This window comes from Mirounga leonina, unplaced genomic scaffold (assembly GCF_011800145.1).
Source record: "Mirounga leonina isolate KUSES-001 unplaced genomic scaffold, KU_Mleo_1.0 Mir_115, whole genome shotgun sequence".
Classification (NCBI taxonomy): domain Eukaryota; kingdom Metazoa; phylum Chordata; class Mammalia; order Carnivora; family Phocidae; genus Mirounga; species Mirounga leonina.
The window spans coordinates 87,279,240-87,299,987 of NW_023270268.1; the positions used below are offsets into that span (position 1 = coordinate 87,279,240).

Sequence of the window (20,748 nt, forward strand, 5' to 3'; positions counted from 1 at the left end):
AAACACTGAGGCAACCAGCTGTAAAAACTGTGCCCAGCACCAACCCTGCTCATTATGTGGCCACTTGGTCTTGAATTTGCTTGTTGGTTTTCTGGTTGCTCAGTAGAACTTAGCCTTCATACAGGTGGGGACTGGCCTGTTTTGTTTCACTGCTACCTCTCCATCCTGGCACAGAGCCTGGCACATGGGGGGTGAGTGAATAAACTCATATGAAAACTGCCATGAGGAGTCAAGTCACTTCAGAGCTATAATCTTGGCATCTTTGTCATGGACATCAGAACTGAAGCAACAAAAACTATGGTTGGAGGTGGGGAGGATGTAGAGAAAGAAGAATCAGGAGTAGAAGTTCACGTGCAGCCCTCACCGGAGCATGAGCTAACAACATGTATTGGATGGCAGATGGACGGGAGCTAGTTGACAACATGCAGGAAAAGAGGTGTTGGAGTGATATGCCCAAGTGGGGACAAAGGATGAGATTCAGAGGGTTGTGGATGGGTTAACATTAGACTCTTTCTGAGTCTTGAGAAAAGATGAGAGAGTAAGATGACCGTGGTACATCTAGGTGAAGATAAAAGTGACTATCATGCAAAAAATAAAAAAAAAACCCAAACCCTCAGTGTTTCTTGGATGTTAATCAATAAGGTCTAAATTCCTTTGAATGGTGTGCAGGATCTGCCGTAATCTGACCCAAGCAAATCTTCTGGTCTTATTTTTCATAGCTCACCTCACAAACCCAGAATTTCAACCAGGCACATCTACTCTGCACAACCCAAACTCAACCTATTTTTCCCTTTCTCCCTTACTGGCTCTTACCATTTCATCCATGTAGAATGACCTTCCTCTGCCCTCCCTTCCCAATGCTGCCTGGATAAATTCTACCCACTTTGTAGAGTCTAATGCTGAAACTTCTCTGATCCTCCCAAACTAGGATTTTGATTTTCTTAATTACATTTGGTCCCAGTTTCTAGATCTCTCTCTTACCCACACTGCCAAACATGTTACCATGTGTTTATTTGTTCTGCAGTTATTCCTTTCACAAATATTTACCGAGCACCTTCTATGAGTCAGTACTTTGCTAGATTCGGTGATGCAGTGGGGACATAAAACAGACATCCTACTGTCCTCAGTCTGGCGGGGGAGGCAATCATATAACCACACAAATGCTTATGTCATGGTGACAGGAACGGAGAAGTAACAGTACAGAGTGTCGTGAGAGATGTGACTTGGGGAAGGGACTTCGGCAGTGGGTCAGGACAGACTAAAATCAGAAAGAAGAGAGGATCAAAGGGGTGGACTTAGGCATGGGAAGAGAGAGAAGCTTCCAGGCAGAGAAAACACAGGCCCTGGGCTGGGAAGAACCCTGGCACATTCAAGGAAGGCCAGGCAGACTGCAAGGCAGGACACAGGAAGAAAAATGGCCCCCATGAGGCCAGAGAAGTGGGCTGAGGCCCAGATCATGCTGTCGCATCAGTCATGTTGAAGATTTTGATCTTTATCCTAAAAACAAGGGACGCTAGTGAAGGACTGGAAGCCGCAAAGTGATGTGGACAGCTTGCATTTTAAAAAGATCATGCTGGCTGCAGAATGGAGAAGAGAGTGGAGGGAGGTAAGAGTGAACGTCTGGGGACCAGTTAGGAGGCTTGGTTCATAAGCCATGTGTGAGAGGACAGTGGCTTGCACTAGAGTGGATTGTACAGATGCTCAGTAAATGCCAAGGTAGTCATTGGTCTTTTTGGAGTCAATCACTAGGACAGAGAAAAGTTGAGTTTCATCTTTACAGATCATTCCACTAAGGTAAACCCCAGTCAACATAACCTCAGTTCTTGAGAACCCCTTGGGAAATGTGCGTGTCAGGATCATCAAGTTTTCTGGATAACTAAAGGTAAACACCAACACTTTATCTCCCCAGTTTAACCATTTTTATAAATACCTTTTAATCTCTGACTTCTTAAGCAGAATACATTGAACATGATTTCCCCTTCTGTTAACAGTTACAAATACCAACATGAGTAATAATTATGGTGTAGTGCAGGATGCAAGGGAGTCCTCAGACAGGCCCAGTCATGATGCTCTCTTGGTACCCTCACTAAATAGAACCAAACTGTTAAGAGTTTTAATTCATCCATCAGTTTTTGCTCTCAGGGCTTTTCTGCTTCCTCTCTTGCTGACAGTAGCTCAGCCTTTGTGGCTATTAGTGGGTCTAGACAGAAGGAACTGTCTCCCCTTCTAATTTTCTTATGGGCTAAGTAACTAGATGGCCATGAAGGTAAGAATTACATATAAAATCAGGATTCAAGAGGCTTTCCTGTGAGCATAGATGTTTAGTTTTGCTATGTGAAGACTTCCTCCCTATGTCTCCAAATCCAATATATTTATCACCTTTTTCCTAACACATTGCATTGCTTTAGCTGTATAACCTGTTATATAATGTATGACAATAGACAAATACATTTCAAAAAGTCGAGTAGTTCTTATTCTTTCATTACAACAGAGGAGGAAAGTTTAGGGATTGACAGAAACCTGCATTATATATGAAGTTTCCATGTTGCTATACTATTCTGAGGAGATATAAATGGTGAATTATATTTTAAAATACTAAATGTAGGAAATGTCTCATACATGACATCATATGAACCTCTAACTTACAAATATATTGATTTCAAGATGTCAAATTTATGTTTATCAAGACAGAATAAAGAGAGTAAAAAGACGAGCCACAAAGTGAGAACAGATATTTACAAAACGTATAGCCAATAAAGGACTAATATCTAGAACATTAGTATCTAGAATATGAAGAACTCTTAAAAATGCATACAAGAAACCCCTAGCTAACTCAGTAGATACATGGGCAAAAGGCTTGAATGGGGCATCACAAAAGAAAGTCCAAAGGCCCAATAAGGACGTGACAAAATGTTCAACCTCATTCGTGATTTGGGAAATGCAAATTAAAACCATTAGCAGATACTACCACATCCCCACTAGACCTGCAAAAATTTTGAAGTCTGACATTATCAAGTATAGGCGAGGATGGAGAGCAACAGAAAATCTCAGATATACTGGTAGGAGTGGAAATTTGGTACCAGCATATCAAAAAATAGTTTACACCAACTAGTAAAGTTGAAGATATAGATACAGATATACCCTATTACTTGGCAATTCTTTTTTTGTTCATCTAGAAATTCCACTCCTTGCTTTACACCCTAGAGAAACTCAAGCACATGCACACAAGGATACATATACAAAAATATTTACAGCAGTATTGCTCCCATAGCCCCAAGCATCCCATGTAGAGAATGGATAAACTGTGGTATAGTCATACAATGGAATACTATACAACAATGAAAATTAATGACCTATACACATCAGCATGGATGAATTCCATAAAAATAAGGGTTGAGCAGGACACACACACACACACACACAGTATAATTCTAGTCATATAAAGTTGAAGAACAGCCACATTGAAACTACATTGCTTGGAGACACATTCAAAAGGGGTAAAAATATAAAGGAAAGTAAGGTCAGTATTATTACAAATGCTAAGAGAATGATTACCTCTAGGGGAGAAGAACAGGGTTGTGATCAGAGAGGGGCACACAGGGGGCTTCTGGAAAGCCGTGACCTGCATGGTTATTTCCTGTATGTTCACTTTATAATTGTCCATTCAATTGTTTAGGAGTTTGTATGCATTTTCAGCATACATATTTCACTTTTTAAAAAAATCTAAAAAGTTTAACGTATATCAGATGTTTATAATTAGGAATGTACTCTATCCATAGAAACAAAAGTATAATTAACATTAATCAGACAAGCCCACAAGTCACATTTGGGTAATAGTATAGATTAAATACTATTTAAAGTATTTAAGTACATTTCAATAAAAATAAAAGAAAATAATATAGTGGCAATATTATCAGTTAAACAAAACATACCAGAGCAATAATGAATAAGGCTAATTTTTAGAGTATCTGATATCAGTTTGGAAAAGATAAAAATATCGATGCTACCCTATGTTGCAAGACTGTGGGGAAACTGGGCACTCTTACACACAACTGGAGGGAGTATAGACTGGGACAACACTCACACAGGGTGATGTGACATTGTCTATCAAAATTTAAAAGGGGCAGTTGTACTTCTAGGAAGTTACTCTGTTAATATACTCACGATTCACAAGTATGAGAAACTATATCTGTACAAAGCTATTAATTACAGCCTTGTTTGTAATGGCAAAAGATTGGAAACATGCCATACACCCATCAAGAGAGAATGAGTTAAATAAATTATGGTAATGGAATGCCATGTAGCCATCAAAAGGAATGAAGCAGCACTACATGACCTACTGTATGATTACCCAAATTTGTTACACGGAAAAAGTGTAAAACAGTACTTACTGTATGCTGTTTACTTGTTTAAACATTTTTAAGAAGAATGAATAAATATGAGCCTTCATGTTTTTAAAGAATCTCTCAGGAAGAATACCTACATTTTGAAACCCATGCATATATTACTACTTTGAAAGTTCATTTCAAGAATCTTGAATGCATATGCTTAAGGAAAAACAGGTTTAATTAAATTATTATGAGGAAGTAAAAGAAGATTTTGGTAAAGAGTCTAATGATTTTTCTGAACAGTTCCCATCAGAGCGAAGAGCCCATTTAAAAAAAAAAAGTCAAATTCTACATCAAAACAAAATAATTCTTTTGATACAGATGTATCAGTAGGACTTCTCCTTCACATATTGTCCATGATAGAGTAACTATTTTGGGATCAAAACTGATACAAAGGAGGGGAAACAGAAAGGAAGATGAACTTTAAGGCCAAGCTCAAATCTCACTTTTGGTCTAGTCGCCATCCAATTTGCCAGGCTGAATTTGTTGCACAAAGTGGGTATGCTTCTTTTACAAAACCTAGCAGACAGTGTGGTCAGTATGTCTCTCATCTGACACTTTCTCTTTGTAATTTCTCGGGTTCCTAGCAAAGCAGCTAGCATAAAGGAAGTGCTAAGTACAACTGTCCCCTTTCACAAATACATGAAATGCGTCCACAGCCGCATATAACACACTTGGGATGTGCGAGGACAGAGGTTGTTCTTACATATTCTGAATCTCCAAGGTATCTTGCCATCAGTGGACACTCAATAAAATTCCACTGAGTAAAAGAATGAAATCATTTGAAATAATTTTCTATTTTACCTCTAATTGCCTTCTTCTCTGCTCACAGATCTTTTTTAATTGGTCATGTGATAGTGGTTGTGCCAACTAGTTTGCTCCTTAAATAACACAACCAACCTAGTAGTTTGGACTTCATGTTCCGCTGTTAGAAGTACTGTCTTGAGTTTAAATGTTAGCGAACATATCCTAGAAATCTTTCTCTTTGGGGATTTTTCAAATATTTTTTCATGAATGCAATAAGTGTTCTTAATACCCCATGGAAAAAGGCATAAAAATTGTGACTGCTCTTGTTTTGGGGGGTTGTGGGTGCAGTGGGGGTGGGGAGGAGAGCTGGACTCTGCATTACAGATTTCAGATTCCGCAGTTTGAAGCACCTCCGTTAAACCATTCCCCCCTACTCCTCATCCCTTCACATCTTTTAAAAAAAATTAGAATAGGTTTTTTTTTTTTTTTAAACAACTTCCTTCTGATATTCCTAACTCTTTTATGAGATAGATGAAATTTAAAAGCATTTGGGGCTTATGTTGAATACTTCCTGCTCTTTTGTCTTTGTCTAGAATGTCTGTCCACCTGCCATGAACATAAACCTTCTCTAATCAGGAGTGTGCTGACTGCAACCAGAGCCAAAATATAGTGTGTGTGTGTGTGTGTGTGTGTGTGTGTGTGAGAGAGAGAGAGAGAGAGAGAGAGAGACAGAGAGAGAGACAGAGAGAGAGAGACAGAGAGAGAGGGAGAGAGACAGAGAGGGAGAGAAATCTGGCATTCTAATTTGAAATGGTTATGAATCAGGGAATTAAAAATTGCAGGACTACCTTCAAGTGTTCCCAAATGATCTTTTTAAAAGAAATGCTGAGTTCTTTTTAGATAAAAGCCACAATGGTATCAGTCACAGAGACAAAAAAGTCAGTTCCAGTGAATTCCAAATGCCTTAAAATGGAGCATATTTGGGCTCACACCAGCAGGAAAGCAAGGTGTTTTGTTTTGGTCACTGCCATGACCTGTGTGTCTAGAACAGTGCCTGCTGTATAGCTGAGCTCAATAAATGGCTGATGAATTTGTGAGATAAAAAGGTGGCATCCATCAAGATCCCAAGGAAAAGAAAAGACAATGCCTTTTACATCTCCTCTGGTGCTCACTAAATCATGTGTATGTAAGTCATATGTGTATGTAAGTCAGGGACAACAAATAGTAAATGCAACTTTTTAAACCCCATTCCTGTAGCTGAAAGAGGAGCTAGCAGGAGACAGGAGACAGACATAGTAAAAGCTAGAGGCTTTTTTCCCTTTGAGGACATCATCAAGTTCTGAGAGGAGAGAAGCCCTTGACATTGGTACAGGCTGAGAGCAGTGTTCAGGGAGCACTCACTAAGCATTCCACAGCCAACATCAGCAGAGGCCACGCAGATTAGAGGAACAGCTCTCCTGAGCTTGGAGTCAGTGTATACATCTCCCTGCAATTACCAATTTCAAATGGAGCCAAGCAGAGCATTAAGAAAAGTACAGGAGATGAACATCCTGAACAGGGAAGACTCCTCTTGCTGTCCTTAACATCTGGGGAGGTTGAACCCTGCCCCCCTGGCTCTGATACACGGCATGGCCAGGGCCACATCTGTGTGGCCCATGGCGGGTAAGAATGGGAAGAAGGACTGGTAGGGCTGAGGGTCTGCCTGAAGCTAGGGAAAGGACACCTCTCACAGGTTTCCTGTGCATAGTTCTTCTGCATCTTCTTCTAGCAGTTTTCTCTCAACAGGAAGAGCTATCAGGGCAGAATCAGGCTGCTGCCCCTCCGAAGGCATCTCCTACTTACTGGCCCTGGGACAGGCGTGGAGCCCAAGTCCTGTCCTCACTGTGGCTCCTTATAGAGGGCCACCATGGAGGATGTTCACACTGGCTTCTCTTGACAAGGCCCTGTTTTCTAGCATAAGGATCACATCACCTCACTCCAGTGCCACAAATCCTGAGGCCCACACGCGCCCGTTCTCTATCTACTACATTACACTGGTCGTGGCAGACGGGTGGGCAGTAGCCATCAGCTGTGAGGACGTGACACTAAGCTGCCAGGCGGGTAAACCCAAAGCAAGCATTTCCAATCTAAGCTCAAGATCAAGAAACAGGGTAACAGTTACCCACTTGCTACCCAACAGACCTTTCCCCAGAATCCCAGGCTGTGGGCACAGAGAACCTATGTCTTGTTTTCATGGCTCCAGGTAGCTCCACCTTCAAGTGGAGCACAACCACCACTTCGAAGCCCCTTTCCTCTGCTCCATCCATTCTAGTCTCACTGCTGTGGTTCCAAATATTCATTTCCAGCAACACTTCTGCTTGAATTTTCTGAAAGAGTTAATTTTCGTACCGGCCAGGATGGCTCACCACCAGGCACCCTACTCTTGGTGTCACTTCTAGTCGCCCACGAGCTCAACTTGCTAAGAGCAATATTTCTCAGAGCCTGTTTCCCCTACCATCAGCTTTATTTACTTTCTTAAAGATTTTATTTATTTATTTGAGAGAGAGAGCAGAGCAAGAGAGAGAGCACACGAGTGGGGGGTAGGGGCAGAAAGAGAGGGAGAAGCAAGCTCCCGGCTTGAGCAGGGAGCCCAATGCGGGGCTCAATCCCAGGACCCTGGGATCATGACCTGAGCCGAAGGCAGACGCTTAACGACTGAGCCACCCAGGCGCCCCTACCATTAGCTTTAATAAGGCATTCACAGTCATTTTGTTCTGCACTAAAAGAACCTTTTAACTGACACAGGAGAAAAAAAGGTAAGTGGTATGCCAAGAGGTCTGTGCAGAATACGCCAGTAAAATCCTTGCTCCGAGAGCCGCCACTTCTCTCTCTGTCCTTGGCGCCCCCCCCTCCCCGTGCCATCTCCCCACTCATGCCCCTCCTCCCGAGCAGGATGTGTCCGGCGAGAGGCATACTCACTTGGGTCTTGTTTGCCTTGGACTGTCGCCAGCTAATCCACTTTAACATCTTGGCTTGCTCTCAAATTTGCTTTTTCCTTCCACCGAGATTTTTTAAAAAACAGAGTTCATATTTATGCTGGGCTGCGGCAGGACTCACTGCTCCCAGGCAGCTTGGAGGCAGGGATCAGCCTTGTCACAACTCAGTGCTCGCTGCCAAACTCTCAGAGCCCAACCAAGAAGTTGCCTTGAGAGGCCTGAAGACTCTGTCTAGGGCAGAATCCCTCTCCCACCAAGGCCACTCTATGAGTCACAAGTTCTTGGTATCAAAGAGTCTGACAGGCATTCGTGCTTGGGAAGTTATCTTTCCCTGCTCTGCTGCGTGCCAGCCCAGAGGTGCTCGACTGGGCTCTGGAGCCACCGTGTAATCTCCTTGGGTCATCACAGATTGGCACGGGTCAGGGCAGGGGGGTGCAGAGGCTGTCTGAGAAGGGGGTAACAGTAGTGAGGTTTCGTTTTGCTTCCAAGGTTCTAAAAGTTAAACGATCAGGGTTGCTACAGAAGTACTATGTTTTTAACCCAATTTAACAGGCAGGAGATTAAGCTGGGGTTCAGGCCCAGGTCTGCCATTAACTAACGGGCTTTGTGACTCTGAGCAAGTCACTTTGTTTCTTTTAAACGTGTCCATGAAGGCAGAGGGAGAGATGACCTGTACAGTTCCTTTCTTCCCCGAGCTTCTGTTTCCAAGGTCCAAGCTCACCCCTACTCAGCTCTGGTCTGTGGCCTCCCCTGCAGCTACCACACACAGATCTAATCTACCGGCAAATCACCGTTTGCAGTCTCCCCATTTCTGTGACCGATCCCTGGGCCCTGCGCCTCTAGAACTGAGGAGATGCCTTGCGGCTGCCATGCTCCCAGCATCCTGAGAGCACTTCTGGGCCTCTCTGCAATCGGCCCGTGTGCAGCACGAGACTCGAGGGCTGCTGTCGCTTATGAAACGCATTTGCTCTTCCAGATGATCGGCAACTTTAGAAAGAGGGTCTCTCAAGGGAGGTTTTTAAGCTATGGAGTATCAATCAAAATATTAGGTAAAATAATGCCATCGTGATTTTGCCCCGTGAACCCAGGTTGAGTTTTCCATCCAAGTGGATTTCACAGCCTTTGGTCATAGGCAATAGCTGGAAGCCAGTCATTCATCTGAGGAACTTCTCATTTAGAGGAAAACCTGCAACCTCAACTCCTCGCACTTTATCAGTTTGTTCCGAAAAGCCAGCACGTTGGTACTGTGTTGAACGCCGCTCAGAAGAGGACGGAGCAGTGTTTCTGGGGCGAAGCAGGAAAATCCCCTGCTGGACCTTGCCCACCGATGCCTGTCTCCCCCCCACCCCAGGTCCCCCCCTCTGCCCACCACAGGAACTGAACTAGGAACAAAAGCTATTTTCAGACCTGGTCCTGGGCTTGGGTTATTCAGAACACTCGGGGGAAAACCACAATTTGCACTTAAAATTTGAAAGTGGAGATGGCATTTTTCCCACATTGGAGTGACCAGCGAGTCCTTGAGAAGAATCAGGATGCCTCTACCTAGGATTCACATGGCAATTCTGACCCACTGCACTGTTGAGGTGCGGTGTGACTGAGTCTCAGGACCGCTTCGCTGATAAAGTCAAGTTTAGGTTTCTGATACATCCTCTCCAAGCCCTGGTAACTGGAAGTACCATTATGTACTCTTCTCATTTGTTCAGGGGTTAGAAAGTGTTTTGTTACTAGATAGGATGTAACATGAATCTCTCCCTATAAAGAACTATTTTAGGGCCCTTAGCCCCACTGAGACAAAGGGGAGAGTAGCAGAAGTGCTGAGGGATCTCCCCATCACATTTTCTGTTGCTTTTAGTAGAATGCATTTAATGGGCTGGATCTCCAGCAGGTGGTTCATTGGCTCTGGCACCACAGCTAAATCTAACGAGCTGTCACAACTGCATTCTGGATACTCAGCCTTGGGTGGACCATTTGATGGTTTTTAACAATTTGTCAAGCAAAGAATATTATTACCTTGTGTGAACTGATAGGATGTTTATTAGTCCTGACACTGCTGAGTCTCCACATTTCCAGATGTCTGGTTATCTCTTCAGTGCCAAACCCAGTGATCTGTGGGTCCTTAACACTCTAGGAAGCATGTTATCCATTTTCTTGCATGGGAGTGCCAGGCAGTAACCCAGACGGGGACCCATCACATGTCTCCTCTGCTCCAGACACTCTTTCATGCAGAATCATTGCATCACGGCAGGGGCTGAGCCCTCACCAATGCACCAGTGGTAGGGCTGGGCCCTCACCAGTGCACCTTCAAGTGCCGAACCTTCTCTGACTACAGCCCTTACACCTAGTGGCTTGCTAAGTGCTCTCAAGATGTAGGCGTCAGGATTACCAAATTCTGATAAACCAGATGAGGCTCTAGGGAAGTCTATTCTCAGAAGGCTCCTGCAGCCAGGCTGCCCCACACTTGTTATAGGTATCATCTGTAGGCATCCTTTGACTTTTCCCTTAGTTGGGCCCTCACTGTCTCTAAGATGACCCTTCCTTACCAATCAGTGAAACAAAATTTTGGCCACGACCCACTGATTTGACTGTATGGCTGAAAAACTATTAAGTTAGATCCTGAAATCTCCAGGCTTCTTCACACATTTCCCTGTCCCCATTTGGCACATTGCCATTACCAGCCCACCTTGTATCTTCGATCACATTAGCTTGTTACTGAAATTCTTCATTTAAAACAGTCAGCCCTGGGATGTTCCAGCAGCATTTTTTGCCTTTAGAATTTTTACGTAGAATAGCATCTGCAACTCAATTTCACTTCGACTTCCCTGTCTCCAGCTTGGACATGTCTAGAAATTCATAGTGATGTTTTGATGGAGAGTATCTACAAGGATGGGTTTGTAGTATTCAATTCAATAAGTGATTATTGAGCGGCCCGGCACGCCTACCCTAAACAATAAATAGACGCACAGGGACCAGCACAGTGCAGGTGGCCGCTTCTGTACCATTAGCTGGAAATTATTCGGCAGACATCCATCATGTTAAACAAGATACTTCTTCACTGCCACCTCATTACTCAGGCTCACTTCACTGGAATTCTGTAACTCTGTATTCTTTGAAGTATGGTTACAAAGTCCCACCGCTTCATAATACACATACAGGCAAAACACTCTCTACAGTGCCCAGAAGGGCAGGAGCATATTTTTGGACAAGAAAAGAAAGGGGCTCAGAGCGCAATCAAACAAAGCAAGCACACCCATCTGCCTTCACAGCAATAAGACTTTTGCATGGGACAGGTACAGTTAGAACTTAACTATGCAGAACCATTGAGGGTTAAACCAAAGCAATTTGGGAGAAAGTGATTAATGCTATTTCCTGAAGCACCCTTGCTGGTTTTGTCAGCATTTAGTGAAGAACTAACAATATTAGACTGATTCCTCATCATAGGAGGATTTACAATGCAAGGAAGCAACCCCAGATCCTCTGCTGTAGAGAAAAGGGGCCGGGCATTGTTCTTCTGCCCTCAATCCTGTCCTTTTAAGCAAGAATTTGGATGAAGCCATAGAAGGTATGTTTATCTGATAATGCTGGGAGATGCGGCTGACATACTGGACAAAAAAATAATTTATATTCAAAATATGCTAGAATGCTGGGATGGAACTAAACAGGAGAAAATCTAGTACGCCAACACTCAGGTCATTAAACGAGCTGTGCAACCAGGGCAGCCAGTGAAAGCAGGCATGGAGAGCTTATGAGCCAACACTGAATACCGCTACTAGACACATGTACCAGGGAGGAAACTAGGCAGAGTAGCCCTGGAACGAGAAGCTGAATGTGTATTAGTTAGATCACATCTGTAGGATCAGGTACCATTCTGGAGGCCCCACTTTATTTCGATCATTCCACACTGAAGGAAATCCAGAGGAAGGCAGCCAGGATATGGTAGGGCATGAAAATACATTAATATAAGGAACAGCTGGAGAAACTGAGGCCTTCTAGACAGAAGATGAGGAGAGAAGACAAGACAACCATCTTCAAATATCTCAAGCCCAGGAGTTGCCACTAGCCCAAGATGGTACAACTTGAGGACTAAAATGAATACCTGACAGTAATGGATTATAATCCATTAACTAGTAAAATAACCCATGAGCCAATGCTAACAATACATATCTAAGCCTTAGATCCTACGGGCTAGCAAATGGAAAGAGGAGTAGAGTTGCTCTGTTTATAGACAGGTAAGTTGAAGCTACGTCCCTTTAGGTGTAGTATGGAAAAGAATCTGCTGTCAGCTAATGAAGGAAGACGGCAGAACTCTACTCAAGAAGTAGATCCTCGGGCGCCTGGGTGGCTCAGTCGTTAAGCGTCTGCCTTCGGCTCAGGTCATGATCCCGGGGTCCCGGGATCGAGTCCCACATTGGGCTCCCTGCTTGGCAGGAAGCCTGCTTCTCCCTCTTCCACTCCCCCTGCTTGTGTTCCTGCTCTCGCTATCTCTCTCTGTCAAATAAATAAAATCTTAAAAAAAAAAAAAAGTAGATCCTCACAGTTTGTGAAATAATTGTGTACTCTTATTCAGAGCGTCTAAACTTTCGTTTTCCCTCCAACAGTCGTGGGAAATTAACCCTTACTGAATGTCTAACAGGTGGCAAGTAAATGTGCTTGTCTTACAGATAGGGAAATTAAGGCGCAGTAACTCACACAACAGGACACAGAGGGTAACCACTAGAGCTGGGATTTGAACCTGGGTGTGCCCAAACTCCTTCCACCCCACCACGGCACACAAAATACACACAAGGTGATTGGAGAGGTACCCGAGGGCCCCGAAGCTGTGGTTCTTTAATGGTTACATTTTCCTCATCTACCCAGCATAGCCCTGCCACTGTTCTCTTCTTCTGGATTAGAAGACGAAGACTGGGGTCTTTTCTAGAAACCCATTGTGAAGATGACCCTGATCCCTGCAGAGGGACTCTGCCCTATTCCCTCCCCACAGCTGCCCCTCTTTGCCCTTCTCTTGAATGTGGTTCGGCTTCCCTGAATCAGTCCATTTTTGTTATCCTGCTCTTCTTCAGAGTCTGTTCACCTGACCACTTGGAAAGCAACAGAGACCAGTCTCCTGGTTTTCTGGTACAGTTAGGGGAAAATTTAACACTGTTGATACATCTCTGAACTCAAAGATACCACTTACTGGTTTGCCTGACGAAGGGGAGTGTAGGTGAAGGAGGGCACATGGCTGTCCTGTTATTACTGTTCTGTGTCAGAAGAGTAAGGACATTCTAAATTATAGTACGTGGTCACAGATAGGCCCTCTGTTTTATTCTGAAAGTGTGACTACTTCTTGGCGATTCTTCAGGGTTCCTGTAGAGAACACAGAATCTCCCATCATCCCCAGACCCACTACCCATGTTTCCCAGGGCCTGAGAAGGGAGTTAGGGGTTCGTGTTCCCAAACAAGCCAGGTTCTCCAGCTGACTATTGCTTTCTGCTTGGTGGTAAGGAAACTTCGAGGCTTCTTGAGCATATTTAAAAATACAATGTTTGTGTTTCTGGCTGCTTTCCGACCAGCTGTTTTAGCTGCCTCCTGATACTGGAATTTCCTGAGATCAGGGACTGTGTTCCCTCTGTTCATTGATCCCACAAGCCTTTCCTGAGCATCTGTATGTGCTGCGGGCCAGGGACAGGAGTGAAGCAGACAGACAACCTTGCCCTCATCAAGGCTTAATGGCCTGGCTAGAGAGACACACATCGAACGAGAATTACACAAATAAGGATTCACATTCAACAAATAACCCACATCTCTCTACAGTATCCAGCACAGAGCTCAGCACGTGGTGGGTGCTTTTTCAAGAATATGTGACTAATGTTTTTGTGGAATGTGCAGAAAGACTGACCAGCTGAGTTCATCCTAGCATTGGGAGTACAATGCCTTGACCTTTGGAGTGAGAGAAAAAACATGACAGTGAAGCAGAATGATCTGGGTGCTAGTTCCTGCTTTTCCACGAACTACTAGAATTTTCCTGGGTGAGTTACTCAATCTTTCTAGGCCTTAGTTTCCTTATTTATAGAATAATATGTAAGTAACCAGGATTCTTCATGAATTGTGACATGCCTGCCATCGGAAGTGTTCTAATTTGGCCTCACTTACCTTGCCAGAAGACAAGGAACGGCTGGAGCCGAAGACAAGACAAGTGGCTCTGGCACAGGGGTCTGTGTCTAAGTCAGGGCTGTGGGAAGATGCAGTAGCAGCTGGAAGGGATGGATCCCCTGGACCATGAAACTAAGAGCCTCTCTCTGAACATGGGAAATGCTGCATTTTGCTTCCCACCCACTGACTGTTTAAAAAGAAACACTCATTCATAGGATATTCTAGGTTACATTTCTAAACAACAGATCAGAGGAGAAAGGAAAGTACAGGAATAGTTTTCTTTGTATGTTTTTACAAGTGGAAAAAAACAATTTTCCATCCACTCTGATAGTCAAAAATGGCTTAGAAACTTGAAGGCAGGATGTCAGACAGAATTACCTTGAATGTTCTTGAATACTAGTCTAGAGCGTGACTTAGCACCGTGATCTTGGAAGGTCTGGGGCACAGTCTTTTTTTTTTTTTTTTTTTTTAATCCCAGTAAGAAAAAAAAATTAGGAAAAATCCTAATGAATTCAGATCATCTTCAAAAAAATCCCATAACACAGAAAACAAAAATGAAGCAAGGACACAGTCTGTTGCCTAAGGCTGAAGGACTAGACCAACACACTAGGTCTTGATAGACTAGGGCCAAATCATCTTTGGAATTTCATCCCTTCATTCATAAAATCACTAACATGCAGCAAAAGATCATCTCATACTCATTGACCCTGAGGTAAGCAAATGAGAGTAGAGCTGGAGACAAAAATCTTCCCATTCCTGCCAAATTTAGACAGCTGAATTCTTCCCCTGGCTTGAACAAATACACTGGGTCTTCGCTACCCCTTTCTTGTACTCTCCTTCAGAACTCCTACCTTCTGCTTACTTGCTCCAAAATATAATAGACCAATTGATCAGGCTTTCTTGAAAAGACTACTACATCCCTCCAAGCTGCTTCCCACACCACTTCTTGGTCCTCTGCCCCTCAGGAACTGAACCCCAATACTCTGACCAGAGGAAGGCATCCTTTCCACCGGAGCCCCTTCAGAGAAGAGGCCCCTACCAACCAGCATCTCTGTGGCCATTTGCCAAATCACTGGTCTTGGTCTAACTTTAGATGAGCCTATTCAATCATTATAAATATGAGCCAGTCACAGCCACTAAGGTCTCAGGAAACCATCCCAGCCTCAGCCCCTGAGGTCCAGCTTCCCAGGAGGCAGAGCCACCCAAGCAGCCCAGGCGGGGTATCTCCGGAGAACAGGACACCCAGACCTCTCACCCTTCACCCTTGCCACATCCTCATCACTTCTGCTAAACTCCCATGACAGGAGAGGTCTGGCTGGTCACTGGTCTTCTATCCGCCCAGACAACATCTCCGCACTGTGACACACTCCTCCAGCCCTGCTCTTTCCACTTTGGCTGGCACAAAGAGACAACTGACTCCTGAGGTTGGGTTCCATAGTGGGAGAAATTCCTCTGGGGCTAATTCTCCAGGGGTGGTGAAGCCAACAAAAAGTCTTAGGGGAAGGAAGGTTGGGACACTGTCCTACCTTGTCACTGTCCACTGTATTCTGAGAGGTCCTGGAGGCGATGGAGATGGTGTCTGGCTGGCTGCTCCCATCCCCCTGGCTGTCAACATCCTCCACTCCATCCCTGCAGGCAGAAGAGAAAAAAAAAAACAGGGGTGGGGGTGGGGGGAACCACTGTGGGTTTAGAGCACACAAGGATTTCCAGCTGGTCTGGCAGAGCAGAGCCTCAGTACTTTCTAGCAGGGATTTGTCTAAAATTATCCCACTAAAGAGAGCAGCCCTATGTGATTTTCAAAGATGTCACCTCTTGTACTTAAAAAGCACACAATCCCTATGCTGATAACTGAGCATGAAATGGCCCCTCCATAACTCCTCTGGCCCACAGTGCAGAGGAGGTGATGATTTATTTATTTTTTTACTGGGAATGGGTCTACAATAGGCAGTTAGAAGAAGTCCACCCTACTTAGAACCTAGGCGTCTACCCAGCTGACTGGGTGATCCCCAACAATCCCAGAGTTCAAGGTATTCGAATAGTTTTTCTGCATACTGAGGGAGGATGGGGGTTAGTTTATAGCTGGCCTATAAAGAAAACAGAACTGAGAAGAATATTTTTTATTTTTTGACTTGTATTTCTTCTGTTCAAGAAAATAACGTGAGATATTTCCTCCAGGTGAGATTATCTTTGGGAAGTTGCTGATGTTGGATGCTCAACGCCTGGGTACGGAGGAAGAGAGCATTTCCTTCATTTTGGTGGGTCTTGTGGATCTCATGCCTGTTTATGATGACTTCGTATCAACACAGAAGGCCAAGGCCCCATCTCAAAGACCCCAGATTGCACAGCAGCTTTCTGAGTCATCTGTGCTCCTGAGCATCTGGTGAAGTAATCTCCTGAGTGCGTTCCGGACATCTGGAGCCCTTCCTGGGTCGCTGGACCATACAGCTGTCCCACTCACATGTCCCTTCAATTCTCTAGTGTGAGAATTAGGTCTCAATCCTGCACTGAACCCATAGCCAGGGCCAAGGGGGATTAGGTGCCTGGGAACTGGTGAAGGCTGAATGGTCCGTGTCAGGAAAAACTGAAGGAAATGTGGGCCAGGACTTGGATAAATGAGCACCAAGAGTGTCCACTCTTCCCATGGAGGCTTGTGAAAGTCTCACCCCTGATGCTGCTTCTGGAGAGGTAATGGCATTGGGAACTTGCTGCCCCAGGATGACACCACGTGGGCAAAATGCCCCATGTACAAAGTCGCCTCACAGAGTCTCAACAATTACAGTCTGGTGTACGTGGACATGTGTGTGCAGGTGGGCATGCATGTGATACACAGGTATATACACAGTATCTCCTAGTCTTACAAAGGGTCTTCTCCTACCTAGAATGCTTCTAGGTCAACTGCCTTCTTACCACCACTTGCGGGGGTGGGAAATGCCAACTTATTTTAATAATATAAGCCATGCATTCGTAGGAAGGAAGATCTGCTGTAAAACGAAATTATGTGATGCATTTCAAAACCAAGAATAAAGGACTCTTAGATCATCTGCTGTTTTAGATACCTGGGCCGCTGCTCCCCACCATTTGCCTACAGTTGAGGGTTGGCTGTACTTTGTGCTTCCCACCCTTCTGGCCCATTGCAGGCCCTTCTGGCCCACTGCAGATAAAGCCAGGTCTGGGGGATGTGGGGAGCCCATCCAGGAGTGGGGGTGCTCTCCAAGCCAATTCACTCCTCTGTAAACTCTGTCCCCACCTCCTAGGAGCCACGCTAATGAAATGACAGACAGCCTTACTGTTCTCTGCAGACTCTGCCCAGGGTTTTCACTCTCTTATTTCAGGACAATGACAGAAAAACGGTGGGAGGCATTTCCAAGAAAGGTCCATCTCATGTTCTATAGATGTCCAGACTCTACTACTGAGGGAAAAAGGGGCTCTATCACAGAGACACTTGAGCCAACCTCACCTGAATATCCATTCTTTCCTTTCCTGCATGCTGTTGGACATTGAGTTCTTAGAACATTTCCACTCTATCTCCTTTATTAGAGTAGGGGCTTCCTGCAGCAGAGTGGGTCCCTGGCGCTAAACTAAGTCTGCCCCTTCCCTTTATTCTGGACATGGGTAACTGAAATCAAAATAACCCCTCCTCCAATACAGCTCTAATTTGTCCTTCCAGCACTGAGAGGTGACCTTATCCTGGCCATGCAGGTCTTGGGGCTTCTGGCCTGTGGAGGTATCTCTCCCTACCTTAGTCACACTCTTCTTCTGGCTATCACCTCCCTTTGTACTAATGCTGCTACTCTGCAGGTCCTCAGGTCCATGTATCCTGGTTGGCACCAGAAGGTCAACTAGATCTTTGGGATTTAGTCCATTCATGAATAGTGGAGGAAAGGCGAGCCTATTACCACCAGCGACCATCACCCCCAGAACTTTGTTTTTTTTCCCAAGGTTAACATGATGTTTTTTATATGCTTTCATTTGAAGTGCCCTCTAAGAGAGTCATTGTAGGTGACTGTCCCATGGAGATTTGAGAAACAGGAAGCCTTCCATCGGTGTAGGGCAACTGGGATTCGGAAGGGCCCAGAGAGGTGAAGATACAAAAAATCAGTCCCCTTCTGCCCAATCACCTTGCTTATCTCAGATAACTGAAGGTGAGGACTCGGGGGTTACAGAAGAGCTGCAGTGATAACCCCACCACCCCATCCCCCTGCCATTACCATATACAAAACTCCTTTACTGTCTTGTCAGTCCACTCATGGCCTACCTCCCTCTCAAAGCCTTCCCTGGACGTTCCTCTCTAGTGCTCATCTAAAGTCCCCTCTCAGTGAATTTTTACAGCATTTACTGTCCCCACGGGTGGCACTGGTTCTTCTAGTCTAACTGTTCCACGTGTGAGATACAACTGTTAGATGGTTCTAGAGGGCAGGGGCTCATCGTGCACTTCCCCTTCTCAGAGCACCTAGCAGCGTCTGTGAAATAAGAGGTGCTCGATGGAGCCCTGCTGAATATAACTGGCAGGAATGGTGAGATGCTCAGAGAGGAGATTCCTCATCTTAGACAGGGCTTCATAGAGAGGGGTGCCAACTGCGGAGCGCACCGCTCCTGTGGGAGCAGAGGGCGACCCCACTTGCGCTCCTGGAGCACATGAGGCAGTGCTTGGGGGGGAGAGATGCTGGTTACCTCTTACTATTGTTCCTCTGTTTGGCTGGTGTTTTGGGGAGCTGAATTGGCTCCTTTAAAGCTCCTTTCAGGTGAATGATCCTTTCTTGAATCACCTCTCGAATGTTCTTGATCCACTCTTGCTTGGTTTCTATGTTGGAGGCCTGGGGTGCCACAGAGAGAAAGAGTAAACACCCCATCTCCCTTTGCCCTGCCAAAACAGTTCTCAATCCTCCTCCTGCAGGCTTAACCCATTATTTTCAAGGACACCAAATGTTTGAGGAGCTCATTTCTCATTTTACACGCATGACTCTTCAATCCCAGGGACACACTCCTTCAACTCCTAGAATGGGGCTAAGACCTCAATACTCAATGTAGACTTGTACAGAAGTGATTTTCAAAGTATTTAATACTCTGTGTGGCACTGACCAATACTGACATCTGCCCTGGGGCACCTGAGTGGCTTAGTTGGTTGAGTGTCTGTCTGCCTTTGGCTCGGGTCATGATTCCGGGGTCCTGGGATCAAGCCCCGTGTCAGGATCCCTGCTCAGTGGGAGTCTGCTTCTCTCTCTCCTTCTGCTCCTCCCCGCTGCTTATGCTCTCTCTCTCTCTTTCTTGCTCTCTCTCTCTCAAATAAATAAGTAAATAAGTAAGTAAATAAATAAATATCTTTAAAAAAATATTGCCATCTGCCTTGGGGCTGGAGCATATGTAGAGGTCCCCTGCTGGGTCAGGGATGAACACATCAATTGCTAGATGCTGGGGAGGTCTGGGGAGTACTGGGAGGGGTAGCAAGGGATATTTGAAGGCAGTGGCTATTTACCAAGTGGTACAGATCCATGTTAGCACGTTCAACTCCTGGTGTGCCTACATACATAGGTTTGTGCTGCCTCAAAGTCAGGGCTGGGTTTTTAGCCTTGTAAACACGTTCATTGAAGGCACTTGTGCCATTTCATGAACATCCCATTTGTCTTTGTGGATTTGTTTTCAGGTAATTCTGTCTCATGGCAGGTAGAGCTAGGCTGGCAATTCAGAGGGAACAAGTGTGAAGCATTCGTCAGGGTCGGACCATCTCTTCCTTGGTGGCAGCCACCCCAATAAGCAAATGACTGGGGGGAGCCCCATCTGCAGGACCCCTTCCCGGTTAGATGCATGTTACCACAAGCCCCAAACCCCAGGCTGCATGTGCTCTGGAGAGCTGGAATGACTCCTTAAGGCTGTCATCTAGTGAAAGGCCCTTTCTTAGCACTCCTTTCAATCAACATATTCACCACGTTAGTGTGATTTACTAGAGCTCTAGAATGTAAGTTTCTGGAGGACAAGGTCCATCTCTCATGCGTAGCTAGAAGCAGTACTGAGCAGAATACCTTCTGTGCAGAACGTGTTCAAGAAAAAGTATTGAATGAATGTGGAGCAAATCAAGGTAGCTTTTGCCAAAAGGTCAGTTGTCCTTGCCCTTGAAGAGGACATATGGACAGAACATATTTAAGTGGGCCCTGCTGAGACAGCCCAGCAGGCTACTCCCTGCCTCCCTCCCTCTAGGTACACATGAGAGGAGGGACTTAGAAGACCACTGGTCTTTGAGATTTCTTTTTTTAACATTTAATTTATTTATTTGTCAGAGAGAGCACAAGCAGAGGGAGAAGCAAGCAGAGGAAGAGGGAGAAGCGGGCTCCCCATTGAGCAGGGAGCCGGATGTGGGACTCGATCCCAGGACCCTGGGATCGTGACCTGAGCAGAAGGCAGACGCTTAACCGACTGAGCCACCCAGGCGCCCCTGGTCTTTGAGATTTCAAGTCTACTTCCATGAAAGAACTTGCTTTTTAATACCCATGGGATACTGCCCTCCCCGTGGAGTC

At 45.1% G+C, this 20,748-nt stretch overlaps 1 protein-coding gene across 7 annotated transcripts in view; it reads right to left on the reverse strand.

Annotated features, from left to right (window-relative positions):
- The window catches only part of KALRN (kalirin RhoGEF kinase), a 648,894-nt gene that overhangs the window by 192,886 nt on the left and 435,260 nt on the right, over positions 1-20,748 (reverse strand). For all 7 annotated transcript variants that reach the window (XM_034999991.1, XM_034999993.1, XM_034999994.1 and 4 more), the window contains exons 32-33: positions 18,911-19,053; positions 15,766-15,868 (exon numbers count right to left, since the gene is read on the reverse strand). In XM_034999991.1, coding sequence (XP_034855882.1) covers positions 15,766-15,868; positions 18,911-19,053 — 246 coding nt within the window. The remainder of the gene's footprint in view (positions 1-15,765; positions 15,869-18,910; positions 19,054-20,748) is intronic.